Here is a 20,227-nt window from a genome sequence, read left to right as displayed (position 1 = left end):
GGAAAAGACGACACATTCCGTAAGTCAATCAATGCTAAACCACTAATTGTTAGCCTTGTTCCTGCGTTTAACAGCAGGGGAGAAGTTGCAGTTAAACCTTTCCATAAGAACAACTATCTCATTCACAGAAAACAAAGTGTTGAAAAGGACGCTGACACCATTGTCGATTTTATACCCAAGCTTCCAATAGGGCAGAATGCAACTATGATATTTGATATAGTTGTCAGGAAAAGGGAAGAAACCACAAACACTGTTCTAATGAGAGGAATAAATCTCAACTGGAGACCATTAAATGTTGAAGAAGTCAGAGTATTTATTGCTGTTCAAAAGGATTCTAACACAATAAAAAAACAGACGTCAAACCAAAATGTTGTTGTTAACGCAGATATAAATAATTTAACAGAAATAAGAAGTATTAATCTTACTTATCTTGATTTGATTGCTTTCTACTATACAGATAAGGTGTTAAGCAATGAACAGCTTCAAAGCTTAGCAGAAACACTGGCCAGTGAGAATTAAGATAAATATTTTATATTTTGCATTAAAAAGATGACTAGCAGTGTGAAGCTTTATCCTAATATTGATGAAAGTGCAGCAGAAAGTCAACAATTCAGACTGGCACACATTAGTAATATACAAAAACAACTAGAAGATGAATTAGAAAAATATTCTCGCGCTAGACGTAAGTACTCAACAACTTACAACAGCCTTTCTAATGCCAGCACTGGTTCTACTATCCTTGCATCAGCTGCAGGTGTAACGGGAACAATTCTGTTAGCTACCGGAGTAGGGACTCCAGTTTCTCTAATCCTAGGTGGTGTCGCAGCAGCAGTTGGTGGTTTATCATTTATAGCATCAGCTATAATGAAAAAAATTGTGAAAAAGCTTGAAAAACACGAATCCATTTCCACTCTTGCATCATCAAAATTGTCTAGCCTAAAACTGTCTATCAGTAAAGCACTTGAAGATTCAAAAGTTTCTGACGAAGAATTAAATTACATATTCTTACTCCGAATCACATATATAGCAGTTGACACCGTCTGGTATGCTAAGGTACTGAAAGCGCTACCCATCTTTAAAGTAATTAAAGGGAAGCAACCCCACACCAAAAAAGCTGGAACTAGCATATGGTAGTGAGCTACCCCCTGGGAGTTACCTCCCATTAGCTACTTCCCATCCCACGCACGTGGCTACGTCATTCCGACTTCAGCTGTCCTGGTGAGAGGTCATTGAATTTTCTGTGCGCTACTGTGGCTGCCTTGTGCTGTTTCGTTCACCTGCCGGCCACGTAACTCATCTTGTCTCCCGTGCGGGCGCCTGTTTTGGTGAGCTCGTTCTGTATTTTTCTGGTTTCGAACTTGTGCGTTGGTTGCTGTCTGTTGTCCTTTGGACATTGTTCGTCAGTAACCTGTTGTGCTTTCGCCATTTTGTTTACAGTTAGCTTTGCTGGCTTGTATTTTGTGGCGTGTTCACTGACGCTTGTGCATTGTGTGTTGCAAGCTTGGTTCGTTTTTATTTTGCTGTAGTTACTGCTTAGCTGTCCGTTAGGACTTTCGTTTTCAGTAACTTTTTCTGTGAAATTTTTTCGCTTGTTTCTTGTTTGTTGTTGGTCAGCATGGCAGACCAGGATAAACGTAAGGGTAAAGGAGACATTAAGGGCAAGATTAAGCCCAAGTCCTCTAGCTCTAAGCCTGTTGTATTGGTGTCAGACGCTGCACGCAACACAATTTTGTCAGTGCCTATTTCACCTCCGCTTTCTAGCACCCCCGTTTGTGCTAGTTCTACTGTTGTTTCTGCGCCCTCTGCTTTGTCGGCGTCGGACCAGGGGACGATTGTGTCCTCTCTCTTGCAGACTCTTATCCCGGAGATTCGCTCTCTGGTACAGACAGAGATGCAGCGCTCGTCTACTCCAGTTAGCGCTGCCGTTCCGGTTTCGGGGGGGGACACTCAGTCCCTCTCTTCCGGGAAGGTTTCTTCTGTTTCCGCTCCTCAACTTCCTGTCTCGGGTGGAGACGTTACAAGTAAGTTGAACCGGTCCTCTTGCTCTCGTGAAGCGCCTGGACAGCCCCGTGCGGGCAACGGTTCGTGTGCGCAGGGTCACTCCCTGCTTTCGGCTGGCGGCAGGCCTCCTCTTGTAGAGCAGGACTCTGTTAGCCAGCAGCGGCGACCGTTTACGGTTACTGCGCTTCCGGCTCCCGCCGGAAGCATAGGTCCCCCCACGCTTGCTCGCAATGCCAGCCGCGATGGGATGGATCATGAGCTGGCCTACGGGCTTCACGGCTTCCGGCCGCAGTTCGTGCATTCACCGCTTCCGCCCCCGGCGGTTATGGTGTCTGCATTTCCGGCTTCGGCCGGACACGCTGTCCCTCTACCGTCCACTTCCTCTTGGATGGCGGAGAGGGAACAACAGCGTGATGCTTTTGCACTTCCGGTGCTTCAGCACGGACGGTCGTCTCTTTCCTCTGCTGAGGTTTTGACTTCCGCCCAACCACATCCGGCGTTCTCGGACGGTGTTCCGGTTTACCCTCTCCCTACTGGGCAGGGTTTAAACCAGGACGATGTTCGTGGGTACAGGTTTCCGGTTTCCGGTCATCCAGAGTACCCTTCAGCCACTGTGGTTGATGACTACGGTCGTTCTTCGCTGATGGATCAGTCTGAACTGCAGTCAGTGGTCAGCGAAGACACCCGTACTGTGTTTTCCTCTCAGCTCAAGTCCATTCTTGACTCTGCAGCCGAGGTGACTTCGCGGTATTTTGCAGAAGGTGTAGCGACGTCCGCTACTTCCGTTTCGGCGGCGCCTTCAGCTATGGCAGACTTCCTGCCGGATAAGGATGACGCTTCCTCCTTCCGGTTTGTGGAATCTCCGTCTGTCTCATACCACCTGTCCCAAGTTCTGGTGCACCCGAACAAACGGAGCAGTGGTATTCCGGTTGAGCCGTTCCCTCTTCTGGCACCTTTTGGGCCGGTTCCGGAACGGGCTCGTGGTTGGCTTGCGGATGAAGGGCAGTCCTCTTCCTTTGTGCATTCTGCACAGAAGAGGATTGCTTTCCCTGTCCGTAGCCGCAACCTCACCACTTCCTTTGCTCTCCCGCGTGCCATCTTACCGGTGACGCAGGAGCTGCAGGCTTTGCTTGTCAAACCAGTCAAGTCTGACTCGGTTGTGCCAGTGCGGGAGGGTACTCTTATCTCCCTGGAGGAGATCGGTCGTCAGCTCTTGGAGCTGGCTTCCATCTCCGAGACGCTGGTGCGGGCACTGTCTCGGTCGTTGACCGACTCTCTTGTCCCTTTTTCCCTCAGTGAGGAGCAAAATGCGGATGATGTCTCCTCCCTGCTTACGGCCCTGGCGAAGGTCAATGAGGAACAGACTCGTCTCTCCTCTTTGCAATACGCGCATGCGGTCTTGACAAGGAGGGAGTTGTTTCTTGCCAACTCTCAGTTTGCCGATCAGGCTACCAGAGACACACTACGTGTGTCTCCGGTTGTAGAGGGATCGCTGCTCGGCCACATGGCGCTTGTCGCTCGGCAGGCAGAGATTCAGTCCAACAAGGACGCTCAGTTCCTGGACATGGCTCTACAGGGCGCGAAGCAGGCTAAGCCTTCCCAGCAGGGGAAGTCTCAGCCGAGTTCCAAGCCCAAGCCTGCTCAAAAGAGGCCTGCTCAGCAGAGCTCTCGAGGTGGCAAGAAGAAGACAGTGTCGGGAAGGGGGCGTGGCGGCTCTAACAGCAAGCCTCACCCCCAATGAAGCGCCCCCGGTCTCACCCCCCCCCCCGCCCTCCACTTTGGTGATGGCGGGGGGCCTCTCCCGGGCACTCACCCATTGGATGGTCTCAGTAGACAGCCAATGGATAGTGGGAGTTGTGAGATCGGGCTTCCGTCTCTTATGGCGGGAGGAGAAGGCTCCTCTTTCCCGACATCCGCCACGCTTCAAGCCCCCCTGCTCTCAGGAGGCAAGATCCGTTCTGCAAACGGAAGTTGCCTCCCTGGTGCAGAAGGGGGCAGTGGAGAGGGTCCTGGACCAAAGCTCCCTGGGATTTTACGGGCGCCTTTTCGCCGTGCCCAAAGCTTCAGGGGCGTGGCGTCCGGTCTTGGACTTATCTTTTCTCAATACTTTCTTGAGAGAGATAAAGTTCAAGATGGAGACGCCCGCCAAGGTCAGAGACTCTCTCCGCCCAGGAGATTGGGCGACCTCCATAGACCTGACAGATGCATACTTTCACATCCTGGTGCATCCGTCCGACCGGAAATGGCTTCGTTTCCGGTGGGACGAGCAGGTCTACCAGTTCCGCGCCCTCCCTTTCGGTTTGTCGCTCGCACCATGGATTTTTACCATGGTGGTCCGACAGCTGGGCGCTCTGGTGAGGTCTCAGGGTATCCGCCTGCGGGTTTACCTGGACGACTGGCTCGTTCTGAACCAGTCCCAGGCAGGCTGCACGCAGCATACCCAGACGGTTCTTCGGGAAGCCCACTCGTTGGGGTTCTCGATCAACGCGTCAAAGTCGGAGCTGACCCCGTCGCAGACGTTCACCTACTTGGGGATGTCCTTCGACACGGTCGCTTGGACTGTCCGCCCCTCTCAAAAGAGGGTGGACAAGCTCCAAGCTCAGATACGCTCGACTTTGCCCCTCCTGCAGGCGCCCCTTCGCTCTCTTGCCTCCATCTTGGGACAGATGGAATCCATGGCTCTGTTGGTCCCTCTGGGTCGGGTACACAAGCGTCCTTTTCAGGCAGCTCTGAAGCCGTTTGTGGGCTCGACTCGGGTGGATTGGAACGTCCTCGTCCCTCTCCAGGGATGGTTCCAGTCTACCACCCTCCCGTGGTTGGACACGGAGTGGGTGTGCAGAGGGGTTCCGATTGCCTTGCCTCCCCCGGACTTGGACCTGTTCACGGACGCGTCCTTGCTGGGGTGGGGGGCTCACACGGACCTACACACGGTGTCAGGTCTGTGGTCGGTGGAACAGAGCCAGTGGCATATCAACCGGCTGGAACTAGAAGCAGTAGCTCTAGCTCTCACCCGGTTTCTGCCCTCCCTGCAGGCCAAGCATGTTCGTCTGTTTACAGACAACACGACAGTGGCAGCTTATATCAACAAGCAGGGAGGCTCGCGGTCCCCGTCTCTCTCGGACAGGACCTGCGAGGTCTTGAGGTGGTGTTACCAACACCGCATCTCGATCTCCGCCAGGTACCTTCCAGGGAGGCTGAACACTCTGGCGGACGCTCTCAGTCGCTCCGGCAGGGTGCTTCAGTCCGAGTGGACAGTCACTCACGGGGCACTGCTTCGCCTTTGGACCCAAGTCCCAAAGCCTCTCGTCGACCTGTTTGCCACCAGGTTCTCGAAGAGGCTCCCGGTGTTCGTCTCGCCATTCCCGGACCCTCAGGCTTGGCGAGTGAACGCTCTGGACATTCCCTGGACGGGTCTGGAGGCGTACGCCTTTCCGCCTTTCCCATTACTCGGCCGAGTAATTCGAAAGGCGGAGCTGGAGGGGCCGGCCCTTCTACTTCTGGTCGCGCCCCTCTGGCCGTCGCAGGACTGGTTCCCAGACCTGCTTCGGCTCGCCCAAGGTCCTCCCATTCCTCTCTCTCTGCGAAGAGGGGAATTAGTGCAGCCCCGAACAGGCATTCCACACGAGGAGCCCAGTCTTCTGAAGCTTCACGTGTGGATGTTGTTCGGGACTCACTGAGGCGCTCTGGTGCGTCTTCTCCGACGCTGGACTTGGTGGGCAGCTCCCATAGGGCTTCCACCTCGTCCGTATACGCCTCGCACTGGAGGGCCTGGGCCTCCTGGTGTTCCGCTAAAGGGGTGGTTGCAGTGGCTCCTCGCTCTATGCAGGTCGCCAACCACCTCTCGTTTATGTTTTCGCAGGGTGCCTCCGTCTCCTCTATGAGGGTCCGGCGCTCTGCGATCTCTGCTACTCTCAAGCAGATCGGCCGATCTGTTCAAGTGGGGGGGGTGATCGCTGCTGTCATTAAGGGCGCTGCTCTCAAGGAGGTCCGGTCTCGTTTGCCCGCTCCTAAGTGGGACCTGTTCCTTGTTTTAGCGTTCTTGCGGTCCGCGGAATTTGAGCCTTTGAGCGAGTCGAGTCTCTACAATCTCACTCGCAAGACTCTTTTTCTGGTTCTTTTGGCTACGGCCCGACGGGGTAGCGAGGTCCACGCTCTGTCGGGTCTGCCAGGTGACATTTTGTTCGAGTCGGACGGCTCAGTATCTCTTCGTTTCCGTCCCGACTTCCTGGCCAAGAATCAGGCTCCGGGGCAGGCCTCTCCGTTGGTTCGCGTCAAGGCCTTGACCAACGCGTTGGCTCCGGATGACCCTGATTCGGTCAACTGTCCAGTTAGGGCCTTACGTCTGTATTTGGCTCGGACTCAGCCGGTTCGTTCCTCCTCACAAAAGCTATTGTTTATCTCTCTTCTCACTTCAAGGGAGAAAGACGTTTCAAGAGTTACGTTGGCCCGGTGGGTGTCGTCCCTTATTCGGCAAGCCTACAGTTGGTGTCACACAAGTGGGGGGGGGGCTCAGCCTGCCTTTCTCCTGGTCTCGGCCAGAGCCCATGAGACTAGGGCGTGGTCTTCGTCTTTGGCCGTTCTTCGCTCGCAACGGCTTGACGAGGTGCTCTCGACGGCTTACTGGCGCTCAGAAGATATTTTCATTAATTACTATCTTCGAGACGTGGCTGCACTCAGACAGGATGGATCTCGCGGTCTACCTGCCCTTATAGCAGCCGGCCAGTTCCTGTCCAGAATGTGATGGTGAGTTTGATTTATTTCTTGCCCACCGCCATGTTGATGTTATCTGCTATATATGTGATTCGGAGTAAGAATATGTAATTTAATGGAAAATTTCTAAAGTAAATTTTCATTTCATTAATATACTTACCCGAATCACATATCGAAGTCCCTCCCGCCTGCCCCGCTGTTTGTTTCGGTTTTTCTCTGAGCCGGAATGAAGTAGCCACGTGCGTGGGATGGGAAGTAGCTAATGGGAGGTAACTCCCAGGGGGTAGCTCACTACCATATGCTAGTTCCAGCTTTTTTGGTGTGGGGTTGCTTCCCTTTAATTACTTTAAAGATGGGTAGCGCTTTCAGTACCTTAGCATACCAGACGGTGTCAACTGCTATATATGTGATTCGGGTAAGTATATTAATGAAATGAAAATTTACTTTAGAAATTTTCCATTCAAACAGATACAAACAGACTTTGATGACTACAAAAGTAAGAAAGCAAGTATTCAAACAAAAACACGAGCTGAATATAACAAGCCAATCGATATAGAAGATCTGAAAAAGCAGTTTTTAAAAAAGGGGATTCAAATAGGACGGGAAGAAAAAGTAAAAATAGAATCACTTGTAAAGAGTTAACTATTCGTTTAGACAGTCACATTGCATGTATCAGATATAATTCTAACAGTGAAAGAACATATGAAGTAAAGTTTGTAAATGAGAGAGCGTATTGAGCTTAAGAATGTTGTATAAGAGAAAGGGAGAATGTACGTTCTGGGTTACTGATTCCGACAGACCCGGCATTGGTTCAAAACAACCTTACTTTACTGTATTTTTTTTGTATGGATTTATGCAGTATTTTTCTGATTTTGTCGCATGTTTCATTTTAGTAAAAGTTTAGTCCAGAAGCCTATTTTGCGTTAATATTTAGGGTCTGTCGGAATCAGTGAGCCAGAACGTACATTCTCCCTTTCTCTCAGAGACATCTTCACAAAGACACAGTCAGGGTGCTGGTGTGACATTCTGAAGTGGGCAAACTTCAGCATGCCAGGCAGGCGCTTGAACGCTAGCTTGAGGAAGGTCTGCCAGTCGTACGTGTTGACAAGAGTAGAGCCATCCTCCCTGCCGACTAGCTGTGGAATGTTAACGTGGCTCACTGCTGTGCTCTCTCGCACGACCTCGCACAAATCATCGAGGCTGTCGGCAGGACACCTCGGATCGCCGGAAACTTCTTTAGCAGGCCAAAGGCCCAGTCGGGGGCAAACTTTGTATGCCCGGCTGGCATGAAGTGTACATTGATCTCTGTGTGAAGGCCTTTCATGACGCGCCAGATCAGGTACCACATTACAAAGTTATGTTTGTTCTGCCCTGAACAGTTGTCACAATGCAGACTGAGCACTTGCTCTCCTAGTCCGTATTTCTCGAAGAAGAAGTGGAAGTAGCTGATTACAGCAGTGGACCCTTTACTGCAGTTGACGCTTTTGTCGACAAGAAAGTTGACTTGTTGAGGGATGGCCTCACAGTTGACACAGAAGATGGCACATTTCCTCGGCACCAGGAAATACATTGGGCCCGGTTGTGCAGCGTTACTTGGAAGATGCACCTGCTGCGCAAAATCAAAGCTATAATGAACAGCAATGGGGCGTGAGTTTGGGGCAGTCTCCGTGAGAGCGGTCAATCCAATCCCCTGGACAGCCGTCTTGCACTGGGCTATTTCATCCTTGTAGAATTGACGCTCTGCAACCACTATACTCAAGTGTCGCTGTTGCTACAGCATAAGTTCACCCTTCTCTTCGTCGGTCAGGTTTGCACCGCGAAATATCTTGGTGTTGTTGCTTTGGCACCTCCAACACAAATCCGTCATTGGTCTGCATAACTTGAGGGTGTCCTGGAACAAATTAATATCAATCATCACATAACACGATCACTCACTTTCCTTTGCTAATAGTTGGTCAATAATAGGTGTGACTTGTAATAATTCTATCTTTGATATGTTATGACTAAAATTAATTGAATCTAGTTTTGAAGAAATACAAAAAATGTAGAAAAAAACGAATAACACACGTACACATTGAATGCACAGTGCCCTGCAGTGTCATTACAAATAAATCTGTAATTATTATTTATTTTTGAACACAAGCATACATAGCCAGCAGACGCCCAATCAGTACTAAAATTAGTGATACATAATACACAACTTACATTATGTTAAGGCAAAAAAAAAAGGTCTGTTTACGGTAACATAGGCCAAAAAAATAGGGTCGGTAGGTCGGGATTATTATTATTTTTTTTTCTTCCAAAAAACCATATTTTTACGTTATTTTGCACAAAAAAACAAAAGAAAAGATTTATTTATTAAATAAATAAATCTTTTTTTTTTTTTTTTTGTGCAAAATAACGTAAAAATATGGTTTTTTGGAAGAAAAAAAAATATTAAAAATTATTTATTATTTTTTTTTTTCCAAATGCCAAAAAAAGTCTAGGGTTGCGCGAAAAAAATAGGGTCGGTCGGGTTACCGTAAACAGACTATTTTTTTTTGGTCTAAGGTAAACACAGAATCAGCAAACAAGAACAAAATAGCAACGCTGCAAAGACCAATCATGACATACATACACAAAATATTGGTTCACCCCGTCCCATGTATAGTCACATGCACCACACACCACATGCACACACACACACACACACACACACACACACACACACACACACATAATTATACACATGGCCAAACATTCACACACATTCACAGGCACACACACGGGAAAACACACGCTGCCTTCAGCACACACACACAGGCTACCAGTAAGTTCGTCACACGGTAGATTCGTCACCTATGACGAAGTTACCGGCAGGGGTGGGCGGATGTTTATGCTAAAGAGCTTATATATGCTTTCAGATGTTTGATTTGTGGGAGAGATTCAAGATTCACATTTTTTAGAGAGAGAGAGAGAGAGGGAGAGAGAGAGTGTGTGTGTGTGAGAGAGAGACTGAGAGAGAGGGAGAGAGAGAGAGTGTGTGTGTGTGTGTGTGAGAGAGAGAGAGAGACTGAGAGAGAGAGGGAGAGAGAGAGAGTGTGTGTGTGTGTGAGAGAGACTGAGAGAGAGAGGGAGAGAGAGAGAGTGTGTGTGTGTGTGTGTGTGAGTGAGAGAGAGAGAGAGAGAGAGAGAGAGAGAGAGAGAGAGACACGGACGTACATACACCCACATCCATGACACGCACGCACACACACGACACACACACGCACGTACACACGCACTGACAAACACTCACACACTGACCATCGCACATACACACACACACTAAAACGCACTGACATGACACACACACACACGCACGTACACACGCATAAACACTCACACACTCACTAACACACACACGACTTCAACCTCACTGTCAAGGAGGCAGAGAAACTCTGACTACTGTGGCGAAGTTACTGTGGCGAAGTTACCGGGACCGGTGACGAATCTACCGTGTGACGAACTTACTGGTAGCCCACACACACACACACACACACACATTCTTTGAAAATGAGAAGCACATCCGGCATACAATCATGTGCAGTCATTCAAAACATGGAGGAAAACAACACCTGAAGAAATGATAGAAAAGGGGTAAGGAGTAAGAGCTTACCTTAATCTGTTTACAGTTACATGAAAACTGCCTCAGCATTCGTAGCAACTCTGGTGGCGGTACACCATTACAGTCGTCCATTTGCTCGTCGCCTGGTCCACTGATGCGAACAATGGGTTCCTCGATTTCTTCTCCGACATCGTCAAATTCCGATTCGGCCAGAAAAAAGTTGTCAGGCAGCTGGTTTTCAGTTCGACGTCGTTCGTCATCGTCGCTCTCACTGTCACAATCGCTTGACTCGCTATCGCCTTCTGGACGCTCACTACACTGATTCCCGTCAGAGAGAAAGTAATCGTCAATCAACGACTTCAATTCTTCTCCTTCCGCATCGAAAATGTTTCCTGCTTTGCAAGAATTTAGCAGAAACGCTAATCTTTTCTCCATGTTCGCAGTCAATCGCAACCATAGAATGATAGATCTATGATCGCAACATACGAACACAAGCGATAGAGCGGCATTACTTCCCTTTAAGACCGCTTCGACCAATCACGAGTGCTGTTTCAGCCGAGAACGGACATTGTTACCAAGGAAGTTTTTGAAAGTGACTTCTGATTGGTAGAAGCCTCTTTCTTGTGTACGCCCAAAGAATTGCGTGTTAAACCAGAGATACTGTAGCAGATCTCTGGTTAAACTTCATGGTTAGCCAACATGATTTAACCTAGAAGCTGGTTTAAGAATAGACACAGTGACCTTTCGAACGCTATACGACATGATGGGGTTCTGTAAAGGATTATGCTGTCATTCTTGTTGAAAAGTCGGTCAATTATAGCGTCCTTTGTCTTTATTTAGAGCATGGTAGGTTGATTAAATATCGATTTGGAGGCATTTATAAGCCACTGACATCCAAAAACAGGCAAATATGTGTGTAGAAGTGTCAAAACTATCCCCAAATGCCAACAACCCAATTCTCCCATAATTGACCTACATTGGTATATTCAATGTATCTCAAAAGAGGTTCCCGCGGCTTATCTACCATTTTGTCAGATCCGGTCACATATTAGCCGAACAAGGAACTTGTTGACCAATCTTCACTAACCACGGTACAGCCGCCTCGGGAGCCTCCCTGTGTTGTGCCAACAACGGAACAGGAGACACCCCCTTAGACCAACCCTTCACCAACACCTTCGACATCTCGAACGCCAGAGAAGGCGATTCGATGAACTTGAAAGAACCCTTCGTATTCTTATCAACACGAAAATCCCCCCAAGCCGAGGGCGGTGGAGCAAGCTGCGACTTGCTCTCCACTACCCCCTCTTCAAAGTACTTCGAAGCCGTTTCAGCTGCAAGCGCCACCGCACTTCCCAGCCTAGACGGCAAACGGACACCGGCATCCTCTCCCAGAACGGAAGTGCCATCGCCCAGACAGTCGTCCTGCACATCTGTACAGTCCGGGAGTTGACTCCCCGCCTGACTGTCATAGTCAAACAGAGACCCATCTCCACTGCCTTCTTCCCCCGAAGGTGGAAGCAGAAGTCTCACAGACTGCCTAACGTCAAATGGCGCGGCAGAAAGCAACGAACCTTCCGTACGCTCTACAGTGTCCTTACCCCCCCCTGACCGGCCGACAGAGCGGCGATGGCCAGGCGGGGTATCAGAACTTTCACCCGTGAGCGCGATGCCCGTGGCTACTTTTGACTGTAGACGCGCTACACTTTCCCCGGAGAACCCAGGTACTCGTGTAGCAAACATACCTTGTGACCGCGAACCACCAGGAGACAGACCACCCGACGAAAGTGGGATAATCTCATCCCCATCCTGAACAGCATGAACATCAGCTGTAGTCACCGTAACAGAAGGGCCCGCCACCATCTTAGCCAAAGATGACGGACCTGTCACCCCAGAAGGGAGTGAACGCAGTTCAGCCCGTGTAGACGAAATTTCTTCCGCCAGTGAAGAAACCTGTGAACTAAGTGCAAGCAAAAGAGAGGCCACGTCCGCGGCCGCCAGACCAGAAACAGCAGGAGCAGAAACCGCTTTAGCAGGTTTAGCAACATTAGCAACCTTATCCAAAGGTTTCACCGGCAAAATGGCCGCCGGCAAAATGGCGGCAGAAGGCATGCCTATCAAAACATCAACACATTTTTCTGAGTCAGATTCTAACACCCCCGCGACGGTTTGTTTAGATTCTCTATGCATCTTTCTGGGAGGGGAGGACTCAGCAGCCACCTGCTTAGAACTCTGCCTCTTCTTAACGTTATCAGCCATAGCATGTACGACTTTGTCAAAATATTTCAGAAAAATTTTTTAGAAAAAATTTCACAAGTCAAAAATGGCCAAACAACGCCTTTACAACAAGTACAAAACAAAGAACGATCTCACCTCAATACAGTAGCAAGGTAAGACGACGAAAGAATACCAAGGAGAAGAAACCCGGTCCCTCAGACCAAGCAACATCGGCTGAACAACAGCCAGAGCGTACACAAATGCGACCAGCTTGTCTGAGCGCTGAGTATGGAATGATAAGATGGCGGCGTATGCGCGCGCATACGGAAGTCAGGCTAGTAGTTAGTCTGGCATTATGGGATAGAGCACTCTCTTTTTTAGAGTGGTCTCCCTTGGTTACCAAGGGGACGCGTACAGCGTATCCAGCACTGAACTAGGGTTAATTGCTATATGTGAGTTGGGTAAGATATGTAATTTAATTTGTCCCGATGTGCTATGCACAGTCATATTTTCCACAGTGTGCACACAAAAAGTCACTGTGGCAAAGGGAACACAAGACGTGCCTTGGTCCTTTTGATGAAGGTCCTAGGCATGGCCACGATTTCTGTTGAATGGCTTTCTTCTTTATCACAGCAATCTTTTTAGCACCACTGTGACCAGCTTCCTCATCAGACTCGTCCGTCTCGTGGGGACTCAGATTTTCCACGCATCGCTAATTCATTGTAATGCGAACGGCGTCATCTATCTTGTATGTGGCTGAACAGACCGGAAATGACCGGATATTGCCCAAATGATCTTGCGCAGGTGCAAACGCAAGCTCTGCGAGAGCAACAATACACATCGAATTTACATCGGGATGAGATGCGAAAAATCGTACTTTTGGTTTCTTCAAAATCGTACTTCCATTGTGGAAAGCGTGGTGGCGTAGTTTGGGTTAACAATCGTAGTAAATTACGCCCAAATCGTAAGGGTAGGCAGGTCTGCATGTGTCTACTCGCCATGGAGAGTAAAATACTTGCCACTTTCAGGCCTGAGACAATCACCATGACTCACCTGTCCCATAGTCGATGCGCGTACTGTTCCCAAAGCTCTCTTCCAGGTACACCGCCATCTCTGCTACTGCAGGGTGAAATTTCTCCGGCAATGCTTTCCTCAACACGTCTTGCGACCTCTGTAACACACCACAGCAACATTTTATTTTTATTTTTTAACCACAGGAACAGCTGTTTAACAGGGTTTGACTCCAGCAACCAATACCGCCCGCTCGAGGTCCCACATGCAGATCTCTGAAACACCTGCTGTACACAACACTACCTATGAAACATATGTTTCCATTTCTATACTGGCTTCCTGCGGTGTTTGAGTATTTATTATTTCGAGACACTTGCAGTAGTTACTTTTCTACGACTTTTATTTAAAATTTAAAATTGACAAAGTTACTTTCCATACCACAGGAGAAATGAGATCATAATCTAAAAATGTTGGTCTTAAAATTAAATGCAAACTGCTAAAGTTTAGGTAAAACAAGAAGAGCAAACGCTCGATCGAGTCACTTTCGCAGTTCTGAATATTATATGAGGCATCAGATGGACAGGAAGAAATTGCTATTCACAACACAATGAGTCACGTTCACATAAAATTTGAGCCCGGTCACTTTTATAGTTTCCGAGAAAAGCCCAACGTTAAGTTGTGTGTTGCCGAACAGAAAAGGCTAGTTATCTCCCTTGTTTTTCTGATAACGTTCGTAAAAGGCTACAGATGTAAATACTTTGATGTAAAGAATAATCCTACAAAGTTTCAATCACATCCGATGAACTTTGTCAAAGATATAAAATGTCTAATTTTTCCTTTGACGCTGACCTGTGACCTTGAAAAAGGTCAAAGGTCAACGAAACCATCGTTAAAGTGTAGAGGTCATTGGAGGTCACGACTAAACAAAATATGAGCCCGATCGCTTTGATAGTTTCCGAGAAAAGTCCAACGTTAAGGTGGTGTCTACGGACGGCCGGCCGGACGGCCGGCCGGACAGACTAACACTGACCGATTACATAGAGTCACTTTTTCTCAAGTGACTCAAAACCCCACAGCTTTTCAAGCAACAAACACTTTAAAAAAAAATGTTCTTTCTTTCTTTATTTGGTGTTTAACGTCGTTTTCAACCGTTCAAGGTTATATCGCGACGGGGAAAGGGGGGAGATGGGATAGAGCCACTTGTTAATTGTTTCTTGTTCACAAAAGCACTACCGTACTTTCCGGGTGACAAGGCGCTTCGTTATACAAGACGCACCCCCTTCTTTTTAAAAAAAATTGTAATCCAGTCACCCATTGGACGCAGGGGGCCGATAGGGCGCACCAAAATGACCCAGTTTTTGCCATGAGAGGTGGTTCCCCTGTCATATCTGAGAGAGGAAACACTTCCTGCACCGGGGTCAATGACCGGTCAGTGACCGACTTTAACTGAGTGAAAATATGTGTGCTCTGTGTGTGCGGTCAGATCAAAGGCATTGTGGGTGGCCTTGTTTATAGACACGACCTTCTTCCCAGGGGTCAATGACCCAGTTTTTGCCATGAGAGGTGGTTCCCCTGTCATATCTGAGAGAGGAAACACTTCCTGCACCGGGGTCAGTGACCGGTCAGTGACCGAGTTTAACAGAGTGGAAATCTGTGTGTGCGGCCAGATCAAAGGCAGGGCAGTACCTAGTAGCTGAAACATGCATTATCACAAGTTGTTTGACTGGTACTCAAGCGGTCTCTTTGATTTTTTTCGTATTTCATACACGGATTAGGCGCTTCGTTATACAAGATGCAGGGGTCGAACTCGAGGAAAAAAAGTCGCGCCTTATGACCCGGAAAGTACGGTAATCAAAAAAATTGCTCCAGGGGCTTGCAACGTAGTACAATATATGACCTTACTGGGAGAATGCAAGTTTTCAGTACAAAGGACTTAACATTTCTTACATACTGCTTGACTAAAATCTTTACAAACATTGACTATATTCTATACAAGAAACACTTAACAAGGGTAAAAGGAGAAACAGAATCCGTTAGTCGCCTCTTACGACATGCTGGGGAGCATCGGGTAAATTCTTTCTCGTCCCAACCAATATGGTACTCCCCCTAACCCGCGGGGGGCTTAAAAAAAATGTCCTGTAAAGATCTGAAGAATGATTTTAGAAATAGGTATCCTTTCCTAAAATTAATTTGGAAATTGTGAAATCATTTGACCCACTTACCTCTGTGAGTCGAGCGTACCAATCCCTAAAAGCCTTGTTTCCAAAACGCTGTGGCTGATCGATGGGAGGAATGTCTACTATCCAGCGTTCAAGCTCGTCAAGTAGTGCCAGTATTTCCTTGGTTAGCTGCACAGCATTGAGCAAACTTTTTGACAATTAGACTAAAAAGCTATGAAGCAGTTGAAAACGCAGAAAGCAGAAAGCAGAGACAGACAGACAGACAGACAGACACACGCACGCACACACACAAGTATGCAGGCACGCATGCACGCACTCACTCACACCTGTGTGCAACTGCAAGCAAGTGAGTTTGCACAAACACACGCACACACATGGAGAGAGAGAGATAGAGAGAGAGAGAGAGAGAGAGAGAGAGAGAGAGAGAGAGAGAGAGAGAGAGAGAGAGAGAGAGAGAGAGAGAGAGAGAGAGAGAGAGAGAGAGAGAGAGAGCGAGATGCACTCACACGCACAGACAAAAGAGTGTGTGTGCATTTGAGTTTGTACACATACTCACACACATAGACAGAAACAGAGAAAGAGAGGAAGAGAGAGAGAGAGACACACACACAAACAGAAACTGATACACGATACATGTGAAAAAGGAAATAATTCCTAACAATCTTCAAACACAGTCAGTTCTACAAGTACAATGATATAAATAATAAAATAAAAAACATCAACACACAGACTCACACACAAACACCCATAGACACACATGCTAATACTGATCAATGAGGCTACACTCACAGACAAACACACACAGATATATAATAGACATGATGATGTAGTGAACAATACCAAGCAACACAGTATCAGTATCTGTACTCACATCTGACACGAGAACATCATCTGTGACCTTCTTGTCTTTGACAGCTTCATTCAGCGTGAGGATGAATCCCATCAAGTCATGGTAACCCTGCATGACCACAGACATAAAACATTGTTACACATGCATGTATCCGAGTGCAAGATGCACAACAAACACCTTTGGAGGGGCAGCCCAGTCAAACAGAATTGAGAATTTTAGAGCAAAATGAATAGCCCTATAAAAACTACTATTGGTACCCAAAGGTTCCCAAGAACATACAATTACAAGGAGATAATGATGATAAAATCGTTTATTTAACGTCACTCTGTAAAAACATTGGCGACATTTGTCTTAGATTAAAAACACACACAGGCGCGCACACAAACTTTCCCTTTAGGAGAAGGAGAAAACAGCAGCCAGATCCTTTCACAATCAGAACTCTACAATTCACAGGTGTTAGCAACGTACAAGAAATCTAGAGCTATAAATAGCTTGTGCTCTTCAACGGCAGACAACTGCAGAGTCTGCTGTGAAGGGTGACGCAGTAGTCTCCCTGTCACACACACACATTACTGGAAAAAAATGGATAGGTGGCATTTTCTATCTAATTCTGTGATGAAGCCAATACTAGAACTACTAGGCCTGGTGGTCCATTTCATCCAAAAGTTGGCTTTGGAGGTAAAATGGCTGGCTGTCTTTGGGAAATTAGAGGAAACCATTCTAGAGAGATTTAAGCTAAAGTGAAATAAATGGTGGTGGTGAAGCCATCAAAGGAATAACAGTTGCACATGATGATGTGTGCCTAGACAAATAATATTGCGAATATAGAAATTAAAACTAATAAACTGTATATATATTATCAAAAATTCAATCTTTTGCTTTGTTCTACGTCCTTACTACGACCATGCCGATCTGAAAAAGTTATCAAATCGGGGCACATCGCCGTCAAAATCCAGCACATGGCAAATAAAAAACAACTACATCACGACTTTACTGCACCACAACCCGGCTATGCTTACTTTGTCGTTTGTGCCGTTCAAAATAAGCGTAGGGAGAGCGTACAGCTTCCCGACCTAGCAGATCCCACCCTGACCAAACCACGCTCATGGAGATCCTCCCATGTTTGGCCTAGCTCTCGGCAACTTTTCCATCGTAGTAAAAGCGGCATCTATGTGTGACTGGGGTGTTAGCAAAAGGGCACAACATTTACAAGACCTAACCAAATTTATTTGTTTAAAAACAAAAAGCTGTGCGTGCAACACAACTATACCTCTGATTTTTCCCAAGCAGGAATGTGTTCAGGAAGACTGATGGCCTTTTCCGGTTTCTTAAAGGTGTGTGTTGTCACGTCCACAGGTAGAGTCTTGCATGGTACGGTCTGCTGTGTGTCACTCTCACTGCTACTGCATGATGTGCTAACTGCTCTGGTTTTGGGGGGAACTAGGGTGATCAGGGGAGGCAACACAGTCGTCGCCATGGTAACTCCAGTGGTTGTTTCTGGTACACCACTGGCTGTGAAATGCAAAAAAGTTTTCAAAAATTCATTGGTCAGAAACCTGTAAAAACTGAGGATGGCTTCCTTAACCCTCACACTCACAGTCACAGCCCAACACTGCACTTCAGCGACAGCATATAATATATCTAATGGGACCGTCACATGCGCGATTCAATTGTGCGATTTACGCTGTCACACGGGCGACTGAGTCGTGGAAAAATAGCTACGACAAGTCTGCGACTCAGTCTCATGCAATTCCCTCGTAGCTTTGAGCTTTAGAACTTGTTCTATTCCTGCGACCCAGTCATCAGTTAATCGCAGGGGCAGAGCCAATCAGAACGCGTCGTTGCGGCCTTCACGCCGTGACGTAAAAAATGGCGGACTGTGGCAGACAGCGTCTCTTCGTCGATTCAAAACTTATTGGAAGAACAGTTTCTTACTCAGATATAAGGCCTAAAAAAAAAATAGGTGTGGTTACGGTAACCCGACCTACCCTATTTTTAGGGGCCGACCCTATAACTTTTTATTACATTATTTTGTCAACAAAAAAACAAAAAAACAACAAAAAAACCGAGTGCACAAAACGCAATGAAAGCGAAATCGCCCGAGTCGCACACTTATTTCCCTGTCAAGTAGGTTTAATTTGTACACATTAGAAAAAAAAGTTAAAAAAAAAAAAAAATGATTGCCTACCTACAGGTCTACCCTATTTTTTTTGGCTATGTTACCGTAACCACACCTATTTTTTTGTGTGGCCTAAAGGAGACGTTTTAGGCGTGTACAGCGGTCGGGAAACATTAATTGCAACTGTCTGGGAACTTTATTCCTCGCAAAGGCGTAATGCTGAAAGGAATTTTTCAGAAAGGTAGAGCGATGTTCGAACATTAGCGTCTGCTCTCGCAAAGCGCGTTTGCCGTGTTCACTGTGACACGTCACTTCTGCCCCGCTCGCGTGGAGTTATCGTTCGTCAATCGTTAGTCAATCGTTCATCGTGTGACGGGTCAATGGCCTACGATGTGATGTGCGATCGGCTCAAGATTGAATCGCGCGATTGAATCTCAACGATTGAATCGTGTATGTGACTGAAGCTTAAGCACGGACACCCTTTTTGTCGAGGCAAGAATTGCTTGCGGCTAGCCTCTCGATATGCAAGACACCGAGGTGTAGAAAGAACCATTTGGGGGCTAGATCAGCAAGAATTAAACTTGATTGTTTGATGATACATGTACCGAAAGTCGTCTGCACTCCTCAGATTGGCAGCTGTGTATAACCACCATTTTTTCTTGCGTAGCGAGCACCTTCAACTTCAAGGCATGCCTGCCTACTCTTGTAAAATCCTAACGTTCCTCACGGTGAGAAATCCACAAGAATTGCTACTTCCTCGCCCCACTCGCCAAATCTCACCGCTGAGAAACGGGGGACTGACAATTGACATCACTTCATTTTCATCTAGTCAAAGAATGGCTGAAAAGCAAAAAAGGCACACTCCTTCTTGTGTAAACTGTTTGGCTGTCTCAGAGTCAGAGAGAGAGAGAGAGAGAGAGAGAGAGAGAGAGAGAGAGAGAGAGAGAGAGAGGGAGGGAGGGAGGGAGGGAGAGAGAGAGAGAGAGACTCAGAGAGAGAGAGAGGGAGAGGGGGAGGGAGAGAGAGGGGGAGAGAGAGAAAAACTGTGTGTGTGTGTGTGTGTGTGTGTGTGTTAACTGTTACTGTTACTATTAGTGTTAGCACACATGAAGCGGCAAGACTCAGATCCCACAAATGACTCACTGCTTCAGCCTTCAGGGAATGGTTAATCTTCAAGTTTACTGAAACGGTAATCTTGAACTTTAGTGTGTTAAATTCATAGCTCATAATTCAGAGGCATTTAAGCCTCCAAATTTGTAAAACCTGCACTTGTTATCATAGCAAGTCATCAAGATCACATATCCTCACCTGAGTCGGCCATCGTGATCAGGACACAATATATCCAACAGAATCTCGGACGTCTTCAACAGTTCAGTCGCCACTGCCAGAATTTTCTCATGTGAAATGATGTGTTAGAGTTACCCCTCTTCCTGAAAAACTGAGCAGTTGATATTGTTGTGTGCAATTTTCATACTACTTGACTAATTCATCGACTGTGAGTGTGCTAACTTATCTCCAAATGTTTGTTAAAAATGGAAAAAAGGCAGTCATTTTGC

General features: G+C 47.2%; 2 protein-coding genes across 2 annotated transcripts in view; both read right to left on the bottom strand.

Moving 5' to 3' along the window:
- Window positions 1-20,103, bottom strand: part of LOC138949403 (serine/threonine-protein phosphatase 2A activator-like) — a 51,442-nt gene extending 31,339 nt beyond the window's left edge. The window contains exons 1-5 of the mRNA XM_070321226.1: window positions 19,980-20,103; window positions 17,823-18,064; window positions 16,574-16,660; window positions 15,745-15,870; window positions 13,565-13,682 (exon numbers count right to left, since the gene is read on the bottom strand). Coding sequence (XP_070177327.1) covers window positions 13,565-13,682; window positions 15,745-15,870; window positions 16,574-16,660; window positions 17,823-18,064; window positions 19,980-19,992 — 586 coding nt within the window. The 5' untranslated portion in view covers window positions 19,993-20,103. The remainder of the gene's footprint in view (window positions 1-13,564; window positions 13,683-15,744; window positions 15,871-16,573; window positions 16,661-17,822; window positions 18,065-19,979) is intronic.
- Window positions 7,707-12,588, bottom strand: LOC138949401 (uncharacterized). The gene is made up of 2 exons (XM_070321224.1): window positions 10,349-12,588; window positions 7,707-8,602 (listed from the first exon to the last, which is right to left on the bottom strand). The coding sequence occupies exon 1, from the start codon at window positions 12,551-12,553 to the stop codon at window positions 11,339-11,341; it is 1,215 nt and encodes a 404-aa protein (XP_070177325.1). The 5' UTR covers window positions 12,554-12,588; the 3' UTR covers window positions 7,707-8,602; window positions 10,349-11,338.
- Window positions 20,104-20,227: the final 124 nt, after the last annotated feature.

This window comes from Littorina saxatilis, linkage group LG15 (assembly GCF_037325665.1).
Source record: "Littorina saxatilis isolate snail1 linkage group LG15, US_GU_Lsax_2.0, whole genome shotgun sequence".
Taxonomy (NCBI): domain Eukaryota; kingdom Metazoa; phylum Mollusca; class Gastropoda; order Littorinimorpha; family Littorinidae; genus Littorina; species Littorina saxatilis.
This window is presented reverse-complemented; position numbering and strand designations above follow the sequence as displayed.